Source organism: Tachysurus vachellii, chromosome 5 (assembly GCF_030014155.1).
Source record: "Tachysurus vachellii isolate PV-2020 chromosome 5, HZAU_Pvac_v1, whole genome shotgun sequence".
Lineage (NCBI taxonomy): Eukaryota > Metazoa > Chordata > Actinopteri > Siluriformes > Bagridae > Tachysurus > Tachysurus vachellii.
In genome coordinates this window covers 23,303,144-23,325,586 of record NC_083464.1, presented here as the reverse complement: position 1 = coordinate 23,325,586, position 22,443 = coordinate 23,303,144, and the positions used below count along the sequence as shown (strand labels likewise).

Sequence of the window (22,443 nt, the reverse complement as noted above, 5' to 3'; positions counted from 1 at the left end):
GAGATGAGAAGATAAAAAGAGAGATTGGAAAGATAGACAGAGGAAGAGAGATAGCAGCGGGAGAGATAGGGCAAGAGAAAGTGATATTGCAAGCACAAAAAACCCGGAATTGTAATATTTTTTTTTTATTTTTTCTTTTACATAGTGTGAGAGAGAGAGAGAGAGAGAGAGAGAGAGAGAGAGAGAGTATGGAGGGGCGGGAGGAGCACGGGCACGGAGGAGAGCGAGAGAGAGCGTGTGTGTGTGTGTGTGTGTGTGTGTGTGTGTGTGTGTGTGTGTGTGTGTGTGTGTGTGTTTTTATGAATGAAGCACGGTGACTCAGGGATGTGTCATACAGAACGTCTTTATAAAAGGAAGTTTTAAACAAGCCTAAACATTTCACTGCGCGAAAAATCACTTACACCACACACACACACACACACTCGCATCCCTCTCTCTCTCTCTCCCTCTGTCTGTCTGTCTTCATACCTCTCTCTCTTTTTTACCCTCTCCATCCTTCCTTGTGTTCGCGTGTCTGTTCCAGCCTGGTGTGTTCTGAAGGGAGGAATTGGACACTTCTGCACCCACTCAGGACCCGTTCAATTCCATCCTCTCTCTCTCTCTCTCTCTCTCTCTCCCTCTCTCTCTCTCTCCCTCTCTCTCCTCCTGCCTGACACGAGCCGCCGATCGGACACTAAAGAAGAAGAAGAAGTTCGGAGCACGTGACAAAGAGCCGGAACGCTCATATTTATTTATTTATTTATTTATTGAATCTGTCTTACTATTTATTTGCAAACTATTTATTAGCTTACTTCAAGGATCTACACAAACATGAAATGTAAGTACCAATATATTATGTTTTCTCTGTAGAATTTTATTATTATTATTATTATTATTATTATTATTATTATTATGTCTGGTCTAGCACAACATGCATTTCTTTGCATCTTCATTATAGGTTCATATAATAATAATAATAATAATAATAATAATAATAATAATAATAATAATAATAGTTTATAAGTTATCTCTTTATCACTGTGCGTGTTGCTCATGTCTGTAATAATGTGTCTTAAAATGTTAAAAAAAAAAACGACCAGTCAGTTATTCATTCATTTCTATTTGTTTTTGAAAGTTTTATCTGTTTGTTTTTATCACGATGCTATTGGGATGCTCGAAGATGGGCGTGTGTGTGTGTATGTGCGCGTGTGTCTTTGCGCGCGCGTGCGTGTGTGTGTGTGCGCGTGTGTCAGTAGGCATGATTGACAGGGTGACAGCTAAAGGCACGCACGTGTCTTGTAGGTGTATGAAGTTTAGAGCAATAACACAACTTTCTCAGCGCTACATTGCAGTGACGCTGCTTTTAGATCGGAAACTAAACAGCAGTAAATAAACCCTGTAGGTTCTGGGCCGAACGGAAGCACATGACAGCGCTCAAACCTCTTAGCGTGAGACAACTATGAGGGAATGTAACCCGGCTTACGCAGTCCGCGTGTGGAAACATGTAACAGTAGCACGCTGCTTCCGGCGGAACAAACCCGCTACGATTTGTAATAAGTGCGCTTGCGGATGAGACGTGCGCACGTGAACCAATCAGTGTTTTGTTTCCTCCGCAGTGCTGCTCGACTCCTCCTCCTCGCTGCTCTTCTCCGTCCTATTGGCTCAGCTGCCGTTGTTTACGTCGGCGCTTCCCGCCCACCCGCGACGTCCCCACGCGGATTTTGACAAGCTGACCAACCAGACGAGGCATCTGCAGAAGATGACCCACGACCTGATCGTAAGTTGATTAATCTGCTGCCTTAAGCCAAGGGACTGAGTGTGAAATCCAGCCCTTCATCACTTATCCTGATGGGGTTCAGATCTCAAATGGGTCTCTTTGGTATATGGGATGTGACTGAGTTTCTCCCTTTCTCTCTTCACACGGACTCACACATGTGGCCTGTAAACTCATCTGGTCTGCATTAATCATGGTGAGAGCAGGGTGGCAGATTGCGGCCGCTTTGAATCCAGGAGGGTGCAGATAACGCTCATTTCCATTAGACTAAAACAACAGAGATCTGGACTTAGGCCCAGTACTGGCCATCATCCCAGACCAGACTTAACTTAACACAGAACAGTAGTAAGCTCTAAAGACTGCAACTCTTCAGTGAATGTTTACAGGGTTGTTTCTTAGTCTTTTGAGTTTGGTTGTCCATTCCTTATAGTCTGGAACATGTGTCAGTCGGTGACAAAAGCTTTTGGTCCGGTTTTGCCAGGTTGCTAGGTGACAGGTCTGTAGCCTAAGGGGTACTGAACCCATTCATTCTGTACTTCCCTTACCTCTGAGAGGCCTCCCTGCTATAACTCCCTCATGGAAACATAAGCATGTCTTCCCTTGCGTTGCCATGGCTTTTCAGAAGGCCTGTTTACAAGCACCAGTACAGTCTTCCATTCTGGCTGACTTGTAAAGGTGAGACAGCACCATAAGCATTGCTTTATGCAGCAGCATGTGGAGGGAGCATGAAGGTTTTTTTTTTAGTTTCGGTTGTCTATAAGTGTCTGAGTCACAGCTCAGGGTCCCATTGATGTCCGTCACCTCAGAGTGCAGCGCTCTTGTGAAGCTCAGAAACTCTGACCTCATCCTCTTTTGCTGTTTGATTGTATCTGAGGTTATATTGCTCCCTTTCATGGCTTTGAGAATGCACTCAGGTATGACTTGTAAGATCAGATCAGGGACTCTGTCACTCTCAGCGTATGCAAGGTGACGAGATGCAGCCAGACTGATGTTAACCTGGCTGTATGTGCACTTAAAGTGAGATTAGATGCAGTCATGTTTGGTGTGGTTCGTTTTGCATTGCTTTGTGCTTGTGCAGCAGATGTGAAGGCAGATCATTATCAAAGACAGCACCTGTGACAAAAGGCCCCCAGCCCCACTCGTAGAAGTAGTTTGTTAGTTTTTTCAGTCCGATTTATTTTGGTTGTTTTGGTATTTAGGTTTCTTCTTGCATGGAGTTACACTTTACAGGGGTCAAGCCTAGGAAAGAAAAATAGTTGGGAGTTGATGGAAAGTCCCCACAAGAAAGCAATAAAAACGATGTGTGCTGGCTGCTGTGGTTGCACGCACAGAATGTGTTAATGTGTGATAGTTTGCGAGGGTGTATTTACTCCATTCGGCTGTGTTTGTGTATATGTGTGTTGTAAATAGCTGTGGGCTGTGTAGGTGTGGGATTTCTTGTTTAGCTTTTCGGTTGTCACAGCAAAGTGTTCCTGATAGAAATCAGGTGGATTTATCAGGTTGCCATATTTGCATTCAGGAACACAAAAGGAGAGGGGGACAAATAGCACTGCAGAGGTGTGTGTTGTGAGGATCTAAGAGGATGTACATGATATCTGTGTTAATGTGAGGAGAAACATGGATCAGAGAACACTATGGATGTGTGCAAAGTCTAGGAGCACAGGTCAGGTTAGATGAAAATTGGATGCAGTGACAGGGAGCGATGCAGTGGATGGAATGTGTGATTAAGTGTTTCCTTAACGAAACAACGAAAACAAGGCACAGGAAGATGTGAACCGGTTGCAAAACAGCAACAACATTATTATAAAGGAAAAAACACATTGAGACAAGCTGCGGAAAGCTGACCTCACTATGCTGTTTGGTGAGCGGCTCGTGATGTTTTTCTCATTTGATGAAACTTCGATGATGCATAGCGTGCGTTACACCTGTCACCTAATTAGATCAGTTTATACCCTTACATGCTTCTGATGTATGAACTGATCTTACATCCTGCCCATTAGTGGCATAACTACATTTAATAGCAACAAAAGTTCAGCTCTTGTTTACACCCTTTAAATACATTCAGGAGCTTAGAAGTTTATACAACCAAAAAAAAAAAAAAAAAAAAGAACCTGCCTAAGTCCAGTAAATGTTTCTGTCTCCCTCTAGTGGTCGGAATGAAAAGGGGGGAAAAAGGCCTGTTTTGGGTCTGTATGTCATTGCGCCTTTTTTAGGCCTGACCCTGGAGTTTCCCTACATCCCAATGTTGTCTATTCTGCTCCAAGGGCCTTACTCATTGCATATGCTGTTATTCTTCCTCTACAAAACATCCTGTGGCTTCAGGTCACAAACTTTTCTTGTTGACTTTCAGAGGTTGTACCCTGGTGAACTCTGGGTGACTCTGACGCTCTGTAATTCTGTGGTATTGGTAGAGGATGGCCTCCTGCTACTGGTTTAAGAACAGGAAGCATTCTCTGGAGGTTGCTAATTATAGCACTTTGGTCAGTGCGAGCTGTTCTTGGATCAGTACTTGGAGGTCGTCTCTAAGCATGGGAAATTCTGCATAGTGCCATGACGTTGCTTTTGTGGACAGCGTTTCCCTTGTGAACATGTGTTTTATCTGTTTACTGAAGGCATTTCTATCCTTTATTTCAGAATGACCACAAGGGTGAACCGGTGAGCGACCACCACAAGTTCAAGTCTCTTCCAGCCATCAACAGCAGAGCCAATGACCTCAGCAACCTGGAGGTAAACTTCTAGCTCAAGTTTAGGTGCCTTGTGGTCAATTAGGCTGTTAATTTTTGCACACCGCTCTTGACAGAAGTAGCTTATTTGCAGAATTTAATGTCATTTTAAATGGCATGTTATAAATGCAAAAGAGTAATAATTTGGTTATGAATGGGATTAAACCTAATCGAATGGAACTCTCTTTCTCTCTCTCTCTCTCTATCTCCCTGTCTTTGCAGTTAAAGCCTACACTTTCTCAGCTCCATGCTGACTTCAGGGCTTTTGAGCACCATTTCGAGTGGCTAAACAAGTTGAACCAAAAGCACCATCACTCCTCAGCATCAAAGCTCGGAGAAATGATCTCACACATTCGGAATCTCATCAACCTGCTACATCGCCAGGTATCCAAAAAAAACACGACACATCTGTATATTTACATATCTGCTAGTACTGTTAATCATTTACAACTCCAACCTGAAGGCAGAAATGAGGAAAAAACACTGTATGTGGCATCATAGCATTTATTCTCACTTTCTGTTTGCTTCAGATGCTTCATGTGGACGCCCCTCGGATCGCCGTACCTTCTCCCTCCCTCCCTCCACAAGCCTCTCAATGGGAGATGAATCAATCTTCACAGGTGCTTCTTCAGAGGTTCAGGCTTTTCTGTGATTGGGCAGCACGTGCTTTACTCAGCCTCAAGTCCAAAACACAATGAGGACTGCCATTTCAACCCTGCAGCCAATCACCGCCCAGAATTTGTGAATGGCGCCTTCTTCAGCCTTTCCTCTGTCTCTGCCTCTATGAACTACCGGTTTGGTGCATATCCGAGCTGATCCAAATGGCAGCAGTGTTGTCTATCTGATCTGATCTGATTAGTAGTCATCGGCACATCGAAGCCACAGCGCGAACGTGAGAACTCCACCTGTCAGTTACAGCTGGGAGTGTTTGGACTTCAGCGTGCATCACTGCCAACAGCCTGCTTTTCATCTCTCACTGACATAAATTCATCTAAATTTCACTTTCTTATCTCATTTTTTTTAATTCAAACTATTCATTATTTATGTATTTATTTATTTATTGAGCAGTTATTTAGTTATTTATTTGGTGTCGTTATTTATTTGACTCTTTGAGTAAAAAAAAAAAAGTCATTTTCTTTACAGTTATGTTTAAGTTTAAGCGTAAAATGTACTTCCTGTTTCTCTCTTTCCTATATTATTGTCTTCTAACCATTCTTTTTAAAACATCTGTTGATATGCCTCTTATTTAACAAAGTGTATTCTCCTCATGTCTCTTTTCTTTTAATTCAGGAGTCATGGGTTCATGATTGTTACCTAGATTGTTTTGCCACTAGATGTAGCAATATTGCTGGATTTGTAAGGTGTCTTAGTTTAAGATGATAAATTAGCAAATGGCAGGAAAAAAAGTGTCACAATGCACCGACCTACACCATAGCTGCCTTTTTTTAAATCATTTTTTGTCTCCTTCTTTGCACAGTATATTTGGGTTTGTGTTTTGGATCTTCTGATTCAGATGATGTGCTTCGACGGCTAATCAATTTTAAATGAAAGGAAAAAAAGACAAACAACCCAAGCCTTAAAATACTATGTATTGTGATATTGTGACTGTTTGGTAATGTACAAGTGTACATACATCATCCTGAATGTAAATTGTTATGTACAGCGCAAATGTGTCTATATTATATTATAGTTTTCTATGATATAAGGCCCCTTGCTCTAGCAGTTGTATCGCAATATCAAAAATTATTCTGTTTTGATTATTTTTTAGTACTTTGATATACTATTTATTATGTTTTCATGTTATTTATTTTCACTGAAGAGAAGCAAGCCTTCTGTAATTTTTATACTTTTATACTACTTATAATCAGGCTTTATCATTGCTGTTAAAATTTTAATGTTCAACTCACGTGCTGTAAGTGGCATTGCTGTTTGAAAAAAGGTGTCAAGAGTGTGGCTGATACAATAAAGGAGTTTATATGCACGACTGGTGCAGTTTTATTTTTTTTTTTACAATTTTGGCAGTTTTCAGTAGCCAAGAGCTAGACATAAACTATGAACTGTTTTAGTGCCAACCATTGACCATTCATGTTCTATACAGATTAACCTACACAGTGTTGTGTGGAACCTGGAGCTTATCCCAGGGGTCTTGAGGCACAAGGTGATGGAAACTACCTTAAGCATAATCTTAAACATGTGTGCGTTTTAGAGATTTCAGCCTTTGAAATGGTAAGGAAACCGGAAGCACAGTGAGAACTTGCAAACTGCTCACACAAACAGGGTGAAGGCAGGAATCAAAGCCCAGCCTGGAGGTACAAGGCAAAACATGCAAAACCTAAGCCATATTCCTCCATAGAGGAGCCACTGTTGATGAAAAGATGAACCATGAGCCTGTATAACACGTTCCTGGTCCTGCACATTGTAGTATCTTCTCTATTCCTAACACACCTGATTCAGCTAAAAATCTGCAGGATTGGGATTATTCCAGGACCAGGGTTGGGAATGTGCGCGAGACATTAGGCCTTGCCTCAATAGCACAAAAAAACTACAATTCCCAGAAACTGACTCGAGGCACAAACTCTTGATTTTCCTTATTCGGTTACTCTTATCCTGTAAAATGTAAACGATATTGTAATATGGTCCGATACGAAGATTATTATCATTTGAATGCCTCTTGGACAATATTTGGACAATGTTTAGTGTAAATTCGTCAGTGTTAATCTTGTGGACCAATAACATGAAAGAGTTAGGTGGCAAAACGGACCAATAGCGTTCGTCGTTGCTGAGAGCCGGAAGCAGGCGGGTGACTGTTGGTTAGTTTGTGCTCGACATTATTGTTAAGGTTGTATGGACTATCACTGCGGACTTCAGGCTCATTTCAATATATCAAAACTGTTTAGTAAAAAAAAAAATAATTGCAGGCAAGTGACATATGCATCGTGAATGTGTAGAAATATCGAGAAATTTTACGACGCTTGAGAAACAAGACGAGCAATGAGCTGGACGCGGGAAGGCCGGCTGGTGAATGGACAAAAACATAAACAAAGCGGTAGAAGAGGAAGCAAATGTTGATGTATACATGGTTATATATGAAGGGTGAGTGTCCGTGTGTGACATTTGATTTGTTTGGTCTTAATCTTGTGTTTCGCATTTCCGCGAGACAACGCAGTGGGGACACTGATACAGAAGAGGAGGAGGAGGAGGAGGAAGAGGTGGAAGAGGAGGAGGGGGGAGTTTAAAGGGGAAATGCTGATCAGTCATTACCCCAATTATTTCTAACGTTTTACACATTTTGCATACTTTAGTTTTCTTATAAAAATCTGTTCAGATGAAGTATCATTGTTATTTATGCCATGTTGCCTAAAACTTTAAATAATAACTATTCTGTGAACATCCACACATTATAATTGGCTAAAAACATGGATCATGACTATTAGGATATTAACACTGTGATTGATGATTGTGATATTAACAATAGCTCATTTAGTATTATGCTTGAAGCTTGCAGTTCAATTTGGATACAGAAGATAATCAATATCATCAGTCAACGAAACATCTGCAATGGCTGCTGTGAATTGGGAGGATCCATAAGGCTTGTAATCTGTGCTACAACCCAGAGCATTCTCTTCTGCTCGTAGGGTACAATGGCCAACTCTGTCGCTACCCTGGTAGTCCAAACGGAGCTTCTTCCCAGCCAGACTTCCTCGTCCCTCTCTCATTTTCCGACGCTTCTTCCCTCAGTGGAAGAGGAGGATAATGATGAAGAGAAAGGTGGAGAGGAAGAGAAAGGGTCAGAAACCGCCACGCTTACAGAAGTCGAGATGGTCACATCGTCCACGTCTCCAGGTGCGACAGGGTCCCAAAATCCTGAACACCCCTTTCAGTGTCTAGATTGTGGGAAGAGTTTTAAGTGGTCTTCCAGGTTGGCACATCATCAGCGTAGCCATAACAATGAGAGGCCTTATCGCTGTAACCTCTGCCCCAAGGCTTTCAAAGGCTCATCCGCTCTGCTCTATCACCAGAGGTAAGATGTTCACTTTACAGAATATTATCTATATATGTGTGTTGTTGCACTTCATGTTATTCCAAATTAATGATATAACACGTGGGTTTAGTGTACCTCTGAGTGAAACGGGAGCTTTGCTTTAAAGAATGAATTGAATTTCTAATAAGATTGATTTTTACATGTTGTTCTAGGTCTCATTCAGGAGAAAAGCCTTATAAATGTGAGGATTGTGGTAAAGCATTTAAGCGCTCATCTCTCCTCCAGGTGAGAAGTACCTGCCAGTATCAGAAACATAACAGACGTAGCATGTGCATATAAATAGCTACATTTTGTCTTTGATTAATGATGACATAATTTTACTGTTACTTTTTTGTTAAGATTCAATAAGGGCTGGTATAGAGTGCAGGTTTTTCCTTCAGGTGCAGTTGGTTTTATTTCTATTATTTTTTATGTTCAAATGTAGGTCCATCGCAGTGTGCATACTGGTTTGCGTACCTTCCAGTGTCCATACTGCCCTCTCACCTTCAAATGGAGCTCTCACTACCAATATCACCTACGCCAACACACAGGCGAGTGCCCTTACCCGTGTGACCGATGTCCCAAAGCATTCAAGAACTCCAGCAGCCTGCGTAGGCACAAGAACGTGCATTTGGGTGTCAAGCCTTATGTCTGTTTGGTGTGCAGCAAGGCTTTCAGCCAGTCAACCAATCTAAGGCAACACATGCGCATACATACGGGAGAGAGGCCATACATCTGTGGCGAATGTGGTCGCAGTTTCACACACTCCTCCAACTTGGCACTTCATCGCAACTCACACATGGAGGTCAAGCCTCAGGGTGGGGGAAAGACAGGAAAGGTAGCTTCACGGACGAGTGTAGAGGTGGTGCTCGAGGAAGCCACGTCAGATGATTTAAAAGCAGTCGAAATGACAATATCAGACATGGTGGGCCTTGTGGGTGGGCAGGAAGGAGGGACAAGTCAGGTCTTCCTGTCTCGCCACGTGCCCTCCTCTCGTGCACTGTCCGCAGTTGAAGGCGGTCAGAACACCCTGACAGCCACCAGCTCCGAGCATGTTCAGGTGAGCATGGCAGAGTCAACAGATACAGATGCTAATGTGCTGTTGTACAGCTGCGGCAGCTGCAACGAGACATTCGGAACACAAAGACACCTGGAAGAACATCAAGCATTGCATCTGCACAACCTGGGGGCAGGTAATGGGGGTGAGGACATCAGAGTTGATGGTATGGAGGCTCAGGGAGGCGGGGTTTCACTGGTTGGGATGGCCCCCTTGTTGGCTGACTTTGAGGAGGTGGTGGAAACCACGACCGTGTCAGAGAGTGGGCAGGGGACAGAACTGCTTGGATTGGGTAGTATTGGGGGTGGATCTGGGCAGGTTCATTATGACTTGCTCCAGACCTTCACGAGCTCTGTGGCCCAGTTGCCCTCAGATGATGGCGGATCCATAGAGGACACTACTGTGGCTGCATTGTCTGAGTGTGCCTACTGCGGTAAAACCTTCAAGAACAGCAGCTCGATGAGCAGACACATGGCACAGGTGAGCGCTACTACATGACATGGAGGAGAGAAAATTTTGTTTCCAAGAATTTGTTTTATTTTCAAATAATTTTAAAGAATTTCATCACATTAAGGTTACAAAATGGGGTGTTATTATGAATGTTACATGTGACATTTTCATTCTTTTCTACTTCGACCAGGTGCACCCTCTGGCACTGTCCCAGTCCAGATCTCAATTCAGCTGCTCTGTGTGTGACCGATCCTTCCCCCTGCTGTCATCCCTACTTTCCCACCAGCTCTCGCACACTGAGGAGCAGAGACTGTTGGCCGAGGCAGAGGCCGAGATAGTATGCCCTCCCTCGCTGTCCCTCTCACTGCCCCTGTCATCCTCATCCTCTGCTAAGAGAGAAGGAGGGGAGGACGGAGAGGGAGAAAGGGAGATCCATGTCAGCCTTATTGCAGTCACAGAAGAGGGAGAGAAGCAAGCTGTGAAATCAACCAATAGGGCATCAGGGAAGGCAGGAAAAAGAGGAGGCGGGAGCAAGGGCTCTGCAGCAAATATCGGTGAGCTTTAAGTTCTCAAAAGATGACTGGATGCTAATTTACTTTCCAATTTACTTCCATCTGGGAAATGGACTTGTGAAATTAGAATTATGCTTCCATGACTCATCATTGTGATAAGAATAAATTGCAACATGCATCCATGTTTTGCAGGTTCATTCTGTTCTGGCTTGGTACCATCAAGGCAAATCTGCTCAGTAGGCATTAAGGGTTCCACCTGAGTCGTATCATTTCTGAGATTTTTCAATTTCACCTTTTATCTAACAGAGAGGCCATATCGTTGTTTGGAATGTGGGAAATCCTTCAAGGGTTCTTCAGGTCTGCGTTACCACATGAGAGACCATACAGGAGAGAGACCGTACCGCTGCATAGAGTGTGGAAAAAGCTTTAAGAGGTCTTCCTTACTGTCCATACATCAACGGGTAAACACTGCTATGCTTCTTACATTACACTGACACATGAAGTCTACCATAAAATATGATAGGATTTAGGGTTTCTTTTGAGAATCTTTTGATTTAGGAATAGTATTTGATTAACACACTAATATGAATATCATTATTTTCTCATTTTTATGTGACAAACCTCCATGCTTTAACCTCCTTGCTTTAACCTGTTTATGCTTTTACCTATTTTAAATGAAAATATAAATTAAAGCTATTGTGTGTGTGTGTGTGTGTGTGCATGCGTGCAGGTGCACACTGGAGTGCGAGCCTTCCAATGTCCTTACTGCCCTTTGACCTTCAAGTGGAGTTCACATTACCAGTATCATTTGCGGCAGCACACTGGCGAGCGGCCCTACGTTTGCCAGGAGTGCGGCAAATCGTTCAAGAATACCAGCTGTTTGCGCCGACACAGCCAGTTGCATTCGGGTCTGCGACCGCATGCCTGCTCTGTGTGCGGCAAGTCGTTTTCTCAAACCTCCAACCTAAAGCAACATGAGCGCACACACTCGGGCGAGAGGCCTTTCCAATGTGCGCAGTGCCATAAGAGTTTCACACACTCCTCCAACCTTCAGCTTCATCTCCGCACGCACTCCTCACGCAAGGACTACAAGTGTCAGCGCTGTGGCAAAGAGTTTGTCATGCACTCCTACCTGCAGAGGCACCTGCGGACACATAACAGCAGCGATACGGCCATGTGCATAAAGGAAGAAGGGAAAACACATAAGAATGGCATTGGGACCTCAGAGATGCCAGCTGCTACTCTGAATCTAAATATGAATGCAGCTGGAGGGCTCAGTTCCCTATTTTCTAATGAAGGGAATTCCACACTCATTCTCTCACCGTCGAATTTGGACATTCCTCCTAACATGTCACAAAATTATTTTATGATCCAAACCCCTACAGGACTACAGCTGATCCCACTGTCTAATCCAACACCCACACAGCCTGTCCCAGATCCTCCACCTCCTCCTCCACCACCTCCCCCTCCACCGTCCCAGAACTTCCTGCTTCTTCAATGCCAGTCCACCAATGGGAGCCAACCGAGTCTAATTCTCGTTCCCACAGCGTCCAATACAAACAGTCTTCCCGCCCCATCAGCACCACAGCCCCTTCCCTTGGTCCAGACCATACCAGCACTGCCACACATAACCACTTTAGCTCCAGCCCAAACTCAGATATCACCGTTTCAGCCACTCCAGACCCAGCAGAGGTTTATTTTCACCAACAACAGTGCTCCCCTCATCACTACTCCACACACCCAAAACACGATAGCCAGTACTAGACCAATTCTAGGAACACTTAGCCACACCAGGAGCCCTAGAACCAGGCGTGGGCGCAGAAGTAAAACTCAGAAATCTGGGCCCGTGGCACAGTCTGCATCTGCCCCGGCAACTCAAGGATTAGTCCCTTCCACTATTTCAACATCCACAGTTACTGCTTCTGTTGCATCAACAACAACTTTGTCTCAGCAACATGATCTTCCAACAACTGCACCATGTCTGAATTCAGATTCTGTGCCTGACACACCTTCCGCCCCTGCTACTGATACTATATCAGCAGTGACCCCAACTACACCACCAAAGGACAGCCGCTGTATTTTGACATGTGACCACCAAACTGCGTCCACTGCAGAGGAGGTTGAGAAACTTCCAGAGTCACTACCAGAGAAGCGCTTTGTTCTGTGCTTCGAGAAGGAGAGTGGGCAGAGGGAGCAAGGAGACGGTGTGGAGGTGAAGGTGGAGATGAATGAAGGGGTGGAGGGAGAAAGGTCATATGTGTTACATTTTGAAGGAGAAAGTGAACATGTGGAAGAAGGATGTGAAGATAGAGGGGAGAAATCCTACGTTCTCCGATTTCATTCAGAGGAAGAAATAGAGGGGGATGGAGAAAAGGAGAAGACTGGGATGGTTTCTCTTAACTTGCTTCAAGATTGGCATGGAGCAAGAGAAAGTGAAAGAATGGAAGGGTTTGTAGAAGGTGTTGAGATGGAAGAGAAAGCGTTTGTTCTTCATTTTCAAACAGATGCTCCAAGTGATGAAGACATCGCTCAGAATACTGGCTTTCCTGAAAGCTCTAGTGAAGATTTGAGACTTTCTTGCCATTCTGGCCAAGCCTTAATGCCTCTTGGTGGCCAGGAGGTTATGTTTGAATTGGGCAGTGAAGCTAAAATCGATGCAGACACAGGAAGTGGGGAAAGTGTTCAAATGATTGCAGTAATAGAAGGTGGAGCCAGCGGTTCTGAAACAGGGGGCAGCTTTACTAATCCTGGGGGAGTCACTGGGACAGGAGCAGGGCAAATGGGGAGTATATTTCAGTTAGAGGGAGGAGAAGGTATTGTTATTATTGAGGTTAGTTCCAGCAGTTTGACAGAGGGAACAGAAGGAGTTTCGGTAGGATTAAGGAACATGGACAAAGAAGGCACTGCTTCACAAGAAGTGACGTCAGAAGAGCAGAAGATACTAGAAACTGAGAGCAGACTGTCAGCCAGCGTGAATGGGACTTAAGAAAAAGCTCATAAAAGAACCTCATAATGATGAAGCCTGTGTATTTTTCTGACACCACACACACGGCCCTACTAACCAACGCACCCTACTAACTACCAGCAACCTGTCTCTCATGAAACACACAGATTTTTAATGATAATCTTTTATAATCCAGATGACTAAATCTTAAAGCAGTTATTTACTTTCATTTGACTTTCAGCTACCAGGAGAGTGAAATGCAGGGGGAAATTATGCTTTAGGGTAAAATAAGCTTGTAGTGCAATGGATCTTTCTATGTTGTCCTCTAACTTCAGTCTTTCTGCATGTCCTGGGTACTGAGTTCCTCCTCAGCCCGTAGAGGGAGTCGTTTCATAAACCACACACAAAAGATATGATGCTTTTTCTAAACCTCTCCACTTAGTCTGAACTGAAGAGGAGTTGCTGAAGAATGTTGGACGACTGCAAACTAATATGCTGTCATGTTGACAGCCAAAGTGTAACATGAGCAAAAAGAACTGTGAATATGTCTATAGTTTGTTTAGTTTCATTATCATTGTTGATATTAGTAAATTATCACGTGCAACAATTTCTGTCACTGGTGTTGTTTTTTTTAAACGTTTATTCTGCACTTAAGATGAACTAAATAAAAAAAATGTCAATTAAAAAACAACAATTAATTATGTCATTTGGTAATTATTTTAGAGGTCAACCTGGTGGTATATATGACCTCTAGTCTTATTTAAAACGCTACTGATTCGGTTGACGCTCCTGCTTTTACGCTCCGGTTTACGCCGATTCACGAAAGCGGATACGCTGAACGCGCTGTCGGCGTGTAGCGGTAACACTAAGCTCTTCTATTCATATGATGGCTTATTGGCACTATGTGAGCTTGGAAATCGTTTGAACTCTATTTCCGAGGTAAGTAGGTCAGTCTCTGGCTCGGTACACAGCACAACGGTGGTTTAAACTGGAGATGTTTTTCATAAAAAAGCTTTAAAAAGAAGTCATTCGGAAGCGGCACAGCGTTAGTAAATAGTCATAATACGCCATGCTGCAGGCGTAATATAGCGTATGTGTTTATATATATATGTAATGTGATCATGGAGCTATATTTTGTGTTGCCTGCATGGCTGTTTTGTTTGTTAGTGAGTTAAAAGACATTAAATCCTTGGTTTCTCGTCTAGTTCATATCCCCCAACCCCCTGCTCTATATGTGGTAATACGATAATCCTTTTGGCCTAACGTGGTGTTTTTACCCAAGGTTTTTATATATATATATATATACTGTATATTATGTGTGATATATATATATACTGTATATTATGTTATGTATATGTGATATATATATACTGTATATTATGTTATGTATATTATACATATGTATATTGTTATCACGTGCAACAATTTCAGCAATAATATACAGTATAACACGGTGACAGGGTCATAAGGAGTGACTATTGATTAGGAGTGATTATTTCCCTTTCGATGTTGTTTGATGAGAAATCATTTGTTGGCAGAATTTAGCTAGACAAAACACAATCACTGTATTATGTAATCCTCGTGTAGACTTTCAAGTAGAGTTTCACTTTATTTCTCTCTTCAGGACCCCAGGTTTGAATCACCATAAAGGTTGAATAAGATGGCGCACTTGGACCTGGGAAATGTAGTGCTTCGGCGGATGGGAGAAGAGGATATTGAGGCTGTAAAGGCTCTTATAAAGGTTTGATTTTTCATTTTGGATGTTTTTTTTTATGGCTAGTATGTAGGTTTTATTGTATCATATATATAATTAATTCTTTCTGCTTACTTTACTCTTTCTGCCTCCCAAACGTCTGCACTGTTGTCTTGTCTGTGCAGCAAGGATGTGAAGGGATGGAGAACCGGCTCATCCTGCACCTCCTTACTAGACCACTGGCGGTCCTGTTGCTCGCTACATTCTCCTCTGTGCTCCGCTTTGTAGTGCACTCCTTTATGCTAGCCCTGTTTATCCCTGTTTTCCTTCTCATTGTATACCTCAAGCTCACCATTCCACGGTCCGTGGGCATCCTGGGATCCAGCAGACCCTACTGGGACTACCTAGGCAGCAGCTACCAGGCTAGTTCAGAACCAGACCTACACAACCCACATGCAGCCAAAGCCAAGTTTGTTACTGACCAGGAGAAAGCCAAACGTCGCAAGAAAGCCAAAGAGAAGTATAGGAGCAAAGAGACAAAGAAGGGGAAGGCTGAAGACAGAGAGAAGGTGGATGAAGATGATCTGAAGGAACGGGCACGTGTCGCAGGGGAAGTGTGGGTTGCAGAGAACGATGGCGAGGTGCTTGGCTGTATTGCACGGGATGGTTGGAGTCGGAATGGTGTGTACCGAATCTGTAGGCTGGTAGTGCAGAGCTGGTACCGTAGAGAAGGGCTGGGAAGGCTGCTAGTCCAGAGCCTGGAGTTCAGAGCCAAGCAGAGCGGAGTGCGGCGGGTCTATGCTCATGTGCCCTTCCCTTCCAAAGTAGGAGAGGCTTTCTTCAGAAAACTGGGCTACAGGCTCCAGGGAGAGACTTCTGGGGTGGAAGGTGAAGAGGAGGAGGATTACGAGGAGCCAGGAAAAGCCATGTTAGGGTTTCCAGTAACAAAGGTGTTTGTTAAAGACTTAGGGTTGTGAATGGGCAAATTTTTGTAACTACAGCTGTACTTGAAGTCATACACTCTTTACATAATTTGTGACTAATGTAATTTCTGAAATTTTGTTAAATCACTACATGGTTAAAATCACATTTATTTAAATTGTTTATTTATTATTATTTTTTTTGCTTGTTTCTTTCTTCTTTCACTTTATTAAATTTATTTTAAAAATTCAGTTTTCAATCCATTTTTATAGTAATGGTATTGTACTGAACTGTCAGTGGTCTTTTTGTCTGGAAAGATATAAAGAAATAAATCTTCTGTAAGACTGATTTTACTCAGGAGTTGGTTTTAATAATGTAGCATTACTATTCACAAAATGGTTTGAATCTGAATGTACAGGTTCAAACTGAGTGACTGAGTGAAGTGTCTTAAATATGGAAATGACTTGTATGTCGACTTTTCAAGATGTATAGCTTTCCGTTTCTCTCGTGACAGGTAGAGATGTGCAGCCTGTGGTTATGCTGTGGTGAATTGAGAGACTGCGTAGGCTTACTATAGATGGCAACACAGATAAACACGAATGCATGAACAAACAAAAAAAAGAACAAAGCATATTATATGTATTCATGTTGCAGACTTTCTTGCTAGTCATTACGCTGCAGTAAGCAAGCATATATGTATATGGAGTCAAAGCATGTGGTTATTTTTCTACCTTAACCACACACAGTAAAATATATGTCTCACCTACTACCTCATTCACCACCGGATGTTTGTACAGTTGTGTGAATGTGGTGAGAACGTGCACCTGGTGCAGCAGTAAACTTCAGTGTCATGGTTTGAAAAAGTATCATTTAGTGTGATCTGCAGAATCATGCCAGACTCAGATTCATTTTTATTTATAGTTAAAAATTAAGTTTGCATAATAGGACGGGGGGAAAAAAATATAAAAATTTTATTCTACAGATTCATTTATGTAGCGTGCCACATGCAGGTGTGTGTAGCAGACCGTAGTGAGCAATGATGAACTTTGTGCTTTGTACATCACACAACATCAGTTCATAATCAGACATAGCTGAAGGTTTTAGTTTTGCACTACACAGATCACACACATGAGCAAAGCAAGAAGTGTTTCTTACTCATTTCAAGGTCAGATTATTTTCTAAATGGGTCACAAGAGAGAGCTAGGTAATTAGCATGTTAAGTTACTCGAGTTACTACTTCAGTATCTTCTTTCACATGGTCTGGCATAGTGCATTGTTTGTTGTGGGCTTTGTTGTTCTGCCACACTGGAGCCTGCATTAGTAAACACCTGCAAGTGTGTCCCCTAACCAAAGGGTACCTATTATTGTCTTCAGGAAACAGATGCAAGTTCACAGCACTGGAAAAGTGTGTTTGGAGCTGTGGTTGAGTTTGTCTGCACGATAGGTCTTTGGGGGGGTGTGTCTGTGTGTGGGCGGGTGGGTTTCGGAAAGAATGACTTTGCATTTCCTGCCCCAATTCGTTCATTCGTGCTGTGCTAATTGATGCATTAAAGTGGATGTTGTCCATGGTGTGTGTGAAAATAAAAGGAAAAAGGTGAGATACGGATGATCGGTAATATTCTTTATTACAGTCAGTTGTGACTTTTTAAATACTAGGTTTGCTTTTCTTTGTGCATATATGTATTACACGCTGGTTCTTCTTCTTTGTATTATTATTATTATTATTATTATTATTATTATTATTATTATTATTATGACAAAGAAGAATGACCTAAAAATATTACCTTACCTTATGATCAGCTTTCTCTTTTGTTCTCTCCACTGCTTTCTGTTATACAAATGCAAAAACATCCAGCAATACTGCTGGACCGCCGAAAGATTTGTGGTCAGAGGCTGAATCGTGGGAGCCGACATGTAAAAAAAATCAGACACACACTTTCGTCTTCTCATTCCGTCTCTACCTCACACACATACACACAAACAGAGATCAGAGGGAGCTCTTTGGGAAATGGTGATTTCCCTGGCCACAGAGTGCATGAAAGGGTGAGTTTGAGTGAGTCTCAGACATGAAACCAACTGCACTGAAAGTAGGAAAGGGTTTTTAAAACAATTGCTCCCAGTCACAAATGAGCAGGATACATAATAGCAGTGATATGTGTGCTTATGCATACCATTGAGCACTTGTGACGTTATGTGGTTGGCTGAATTTCTAGGCTCTCCTCTGTGGTAAAGAGGTCTCAAGACGAGTGCTTAGATGTGTGTTTTGAAGGAAGAAGGTAATCTAGCTGTTTGGAAACACTTTTTTGGAAGGTATTCTAGCTTTCTATTGGACCTACTTCATAGGATATCTATGGGAAAAATAAATAAAGGGGAAAGACCCAGGTAAAAAAAAAACAGAATGCCGAAGAAGGTATTATGGGAATGATTAAAGGCCATGTGGGAAAAGTGAATTGGAGGCTTCCTTGGTTGGGTGCAAGGGCTCTGGAAATTTCCAGCTTTCCATAGTTACGCCACAGGCTGCGTTTTGTGACGCACATCTAAGAGAAAAAAGGTTACAAGTCACGTCAAACACTTAAGAGACTAATATGTGGTCAAGGAAAGTGCTATTGTGTAAAAAATAAATAAATAAAAGAATCTTATACTATTATAAAATATTACACGTTTCCCAGTTTTTGCAATTTAACAATGTCCGTCATGAGGTAAAAAAAAAGCTTTTTTTTGTATTATGAAAACAAGTGAACTTTAGTATGAAAAAACATAACAAAAAAACTATTTTAAATCAAAAAGAGCATGATAAATTGTATGATGTCACAATCCTGTTCACTCTCATTAGTTAGCTAGTTAGAAAGTTAGACAGACAGACAGACAGACAGACAGAGACAGATAGATAGATAGATAGATAGATAGATAGATAGATAGATAGATAGATAGATAGATAGATAGATAGATAGATAGATAGATAGATAGATAGATAGATAGATAGATAGATAGATAGATAGATAGATAGATAGATAGATAGATAGATAGATAGATAGATAGATAGATTATCACATTTGTCTCATACCTCCAGGGGTTCTTGTCCCGTCACTGCACTGGTTGTGGAGTTTGCATGTTCTCTCTTTGGTGCTTTCCTCCAGGTACTCTTGGTTCTCTGGGTTCCTTCCCTACTTCAAAAATATTGTTGGCTGGTTGGCATCTCTACATTGCCTAGTGTGTCTGTGATTGTGCCCTGTGATTGGTTGGCTCCCTGTCAACAGTGTCCCCTGCCTTGTGCCATGAGACAAACAAACAAGTAAAAAACCCATCAAACCATCTACATCAGTGTCAGTCCATTGCTCATTTGAGAATTTATCTAGATTGTGCCTAATGTCTGTTGCTTTACAATGAGGTTAGAACTACTTTGTATGTCCATATAAATAGCAGTTGCTATTAATATGTTTTTCTGACACTGTCAGTTAGAATAAACTTCATCCCTCCCAACTGTGTTTGAAAACTGACATTACCCAATCAGGGACCCCTTTCACCCAAGTGTATCAATTTGTCACACGTTTTCTATACCTCCTCCTTCTTCCTCCACTTTCAAAACTCTCACTCATGTTTGCATGACTCAACCACTGACTTGGTTTCAGCTTTCGGAATGATGAGCAAGCTGGACAGGTGAGTAAAAAAAAAAAAAAAAAAAAAACATTCCATAAATGCTGAAATGATGATGATGTAAATCCTATAGAACCTGCTGCTGGTGAGGACTTCAGGAATTTGTAGGAAAAAAAATCATTATTTAAATTTAGATTTTTATGAATGGAAATGTGTCTAATTATGTATCACAATGCAATTTTCAAACTTTCTCAGTTATCATTAAGGATGAAAGTGAGAGTTGTAGATAAGTGTCTATGCACGCGTGTGTGTGTCTGTGTGTGCGAGTAAACTTTGCAAAGTACAATCGCTAATCTCTGTGTAGCTGTTGTTGTGTTGTAGCATTTCCTATATGCATGACTGCATGAGACATTTAAAGTCAAAAAGTCACTTCCTTCTACATTTAACAAACTATTGAACTATTATTTATTACTATTGTTATTAGTAATCATTTGAAAATTCATAATAATTAATATATTATTATTATTGTTATTATTATTATTATTATTATTATTATTATTATTATCTTTAAGATGACATTTTAGAAATTAAATAATATTGTATTTCTATTCTATTTTGAAATACATTACATTTACAAACATATATCAATTATTTCAATCCACCCTTAACAAAAAAAAGAATTCTGATTAAGATTACTAATAATCTTACAAATGCTACAACACAGAAGCAAGTTTCAATATATTTGATCATTATGACTAATAATAGTTTTTGGGCTTTTGGGGCATTTTTCTATGCTGCAGAGTGTTGCTGACGCAGAGGAAGTTTATTTACCACTATAAGAATGTACGCTGGGCTCGTGGGAGAAACGAGACCTACCTCTGTTTTGTGGTCAAGAAACGCAACAGTCCCGATTCGCTCTCCTTCGATTTTGGACACCTGCGCAATCGCTCTGGATGCCACGTGGAGGTAAGACATGGATGGACAGATGCAACTGTGGGAAGAAAAGAGATCATTAGCATAAAGTCAGTGCACTAGTACTAATCCTCCAGGATCTCAATCTGCCATCAAAACAATCCCCATGTATGAACTCATGGATTGAACTATTAAGCTTCTGCTAGTATTGCTGATAACATTAATAAGCTGAAAATAGAGATTTATAACAGTAAATAATGCATATCATCCTTTTTTCTCCCATCAGCTTCTCTTCCTGAGCTATCTTGGGGTACTATGCCCGGGTTTCTTAGGTTCCGGTGTGGATGGTGTCAGGGTGGCATATGCCATCACCTGGTTTTGTTCCTGGTCACCCTGTTCAAACTGTGCCCATCGCCTTTCTCGCTTCATGTCACAAATGCCCAACCTGCGGCTGCGCATTTTTGTCTCACGTCTCTACTTTTGTGACAAGGAGGACAGCCAAGAAAGAGAGGGACTCCGGTGCTTGCAGAGTGCAGGTGTGCAGGTGTCCGTCATGACCTACAAAGGTAAAAATTGAAAAATTATATCCATAGATTTTTTTTAAATATACCAGTTTTTCTCTCCTACTGTAAATAAAAAAGCTCACCTGAATCTGACAAAAAAAATATGTGAGAGATAGTTAGGTTTAGAAATACTTTCCCAAGCTAATTTTATGAATAAATTTAGAAGATGACCGTTAGCCCTCAACCAAAATACCGTCCCAGGTACAGGCCATGTGATAGGTGCAGAAGGATTAAGTAGTCCATTCACGTGTAAAACAAAACTTTCTGAAATACTTCTATTTCATCAACGATGGTCAAAATGGAGATGAATTGTCTGCAACTCATCAGGTAAATTAATATCACCACCATTTAATACATGCAAAATGGGTCGGATTGCTGTGTTTACACAGTAATAGCTGCAACTGAAAGCTTTGTATCTAATTACACAAATAGAAATCATATAGAGAGGGTTTCTGTCTATGAGTTACATTCATGCAGGTTCGCTATAAAGATGTTGCATAATTCCGCACAAAAGAAAAAGAAGAAAGGAAAAGGGAAAAAGCATTGTTAACTAATAGAGGTGTACGGCAAAATTCATAAAGCACTACAGAACATCTAGTTTGAATGTGTTGCAGATGTTTACATTGTGGGTCCTTGTTAAATGGTTAGTCCTAGACCTGGACAACACACACAATAGTGGTCACACTCCACTAAACCGTTCACCAATTTTATACAAATTTACAAGTGTGAGATATTCTCTCTCTACAGATTTTTTCTACTGTTGGCAAACCTTTGTCGCTTGTAAAGAAAGGGCTTTTAAGGCTTGGGACGGCCTTCACCAGAACTCTATCAGACTGTCCCGGAAACTACAGAGAATCCTGCAGGTGAGAATAAACACGAAGGACATCATTTCCATTTCAGCTAATATGAAGGTTTTATTGAGTAGGATCAGTGCAAATATGTCATAAATGGACGACTTGATCAACTCTGTCTTTATCTCTACAGCCTAGTGAGACTGAAGACCTGAGGGATGGCTTTGCTCTGCTGGGACTCTGATGACATGACAGTTTACACGACAATGAATTATGGTGCTGTAAAAACAAAATTCCTGAGACTTGAATCACTGAAACATTAATCATTTTTTACTTTTAATAGCATTACAGTTTTGATTAAAAGCGTTTGGGGGCGCTGTGTCCGTGCTACTTTTCAAAATACTACAATAAAGTTTTTGTATGACGAGTTTTGCACTATATTTATTCGGTCCTAACGGTTTTCGATGAGAAGCTAATTGTGTTAGCTCGTTTCAAACCACCGTTTTATC

The 22,443-nt window shown here is 41.5% G+C and overlaps 4 protein-coding genes across 5 annotated transcripts; all 4 read left to right on the top strand.

The window, feature by feature from the left end:
- Positions 1 to 373: 373 nt before the first annotated feature.
- On the top strand, positions 374 to 6,444 carry il11a (interleukin 11a). Its single transcript, XM_060870602.1, has 5 exons — positions 374 to 817; positions 1,596 to 1,756; positions 4,388 to 4,480; positions 4,699 to 4,860; positions 5,007 to 6,444. Exons 1-5 carry the CDS (start codon positions 811 to 813, stop codon positions 5,172 to 5,174), a joined length of 591 nt encoding a protein of 196 aa, XP_060726585.1. The 5' UTR covers positions 374 to 810; the 3' UTR covers positions 5,175 to 6,444.
- Positions 6,445 to 7,262: 818 nt separating this feature from the next.
- Positions 7,263 to 14,161, top strand: znf628 (zinc finger protein 628). The gene is made up of 7 exons (XM_060870600.1): positions 7,263 to 7,569; positions 7,975 to 8,497; positions 8,671 to 8,743; positions 8,943 to 10,034; positions 10,195 to 10,558; positions 10,823 to 10,977; positions 11,247 to 14,161. The coding sequence occupies exons 2-7, from the start codon at positions 8,118 to 8,120 to the stop codon at positions 13,500 to 13,502; spliced, it is 4,320 nt and encodes a 1,439-aa protein (XP_060726583.1). The 5' UTR covers positions 7,263 to 7,569; positions 7,975 to 8,117; the 3' UTR covers positions 13,503 to 14,161.
- A 75-nt stretch (positions 14,162 to 14,236) lies between these two features.
- On the top strand, positions 14,237 to 16,407 carry nat14 (N-acetyltransferase 14 (GCN5-related, putative)). Its single transcript, XM_060870601.1, has 3 exons — positions 14,237 to 14,399; positions 15,085 to 15,201; positions 15,339 to 16,407. The coding sequence occupies exons 2-3, from the start codon at positions 15,121 to 15,123 to the stop codon at positions 16,128 to 16,130; spliced, it is 873 nt and encodes a 290-aa protein (XP_060726584.1). The 5' UTR covers positions 14,237 to 14,399; positions 15,085 to 15,120; the 3' UTR covers positions 16,131 to 16,407.
- A 1,492-nt stretch (positions 16,408 to 17,899) lies between these two features.
- aicda (activation-induced cytidine deaminase) lies at positions 17,900 to 22,362 on the top strand. Of its 2 annotated transcripts, none has more exons than XM_060870591.1 (5): positions 17,900 to 18,117; positions 20,469 to 20,634; positions 20,867 to 21,146; positions 21,891 to 22,006; positions 22,128 to 22,362. In XM_060870591.1, the coding sequence occupies exons 1-5, from the start codon at positions 18,083 to 18,085 to the stop codon at positions 22,176 to 22,178; spliced, it is 648 nt and encodes a 215-aa protein (XP_060726574.1). In that variant the 5' UTR covers positions 17,900 to 18,082; the 3' UTR covers positions 22,179 to 22,362. The 2 variants fall into 2 exon arrangements, with proteins under 2 accessions (XP_060726574.1, XP_060726575.1); XM_060870592.1 differs by lacking the exon at positions 17,900 to 18,117 and adding an exon at positions 19,677 to 19,731.
- Positions 22,363 to 22,443: the final 81 nt, after the last annotated feature.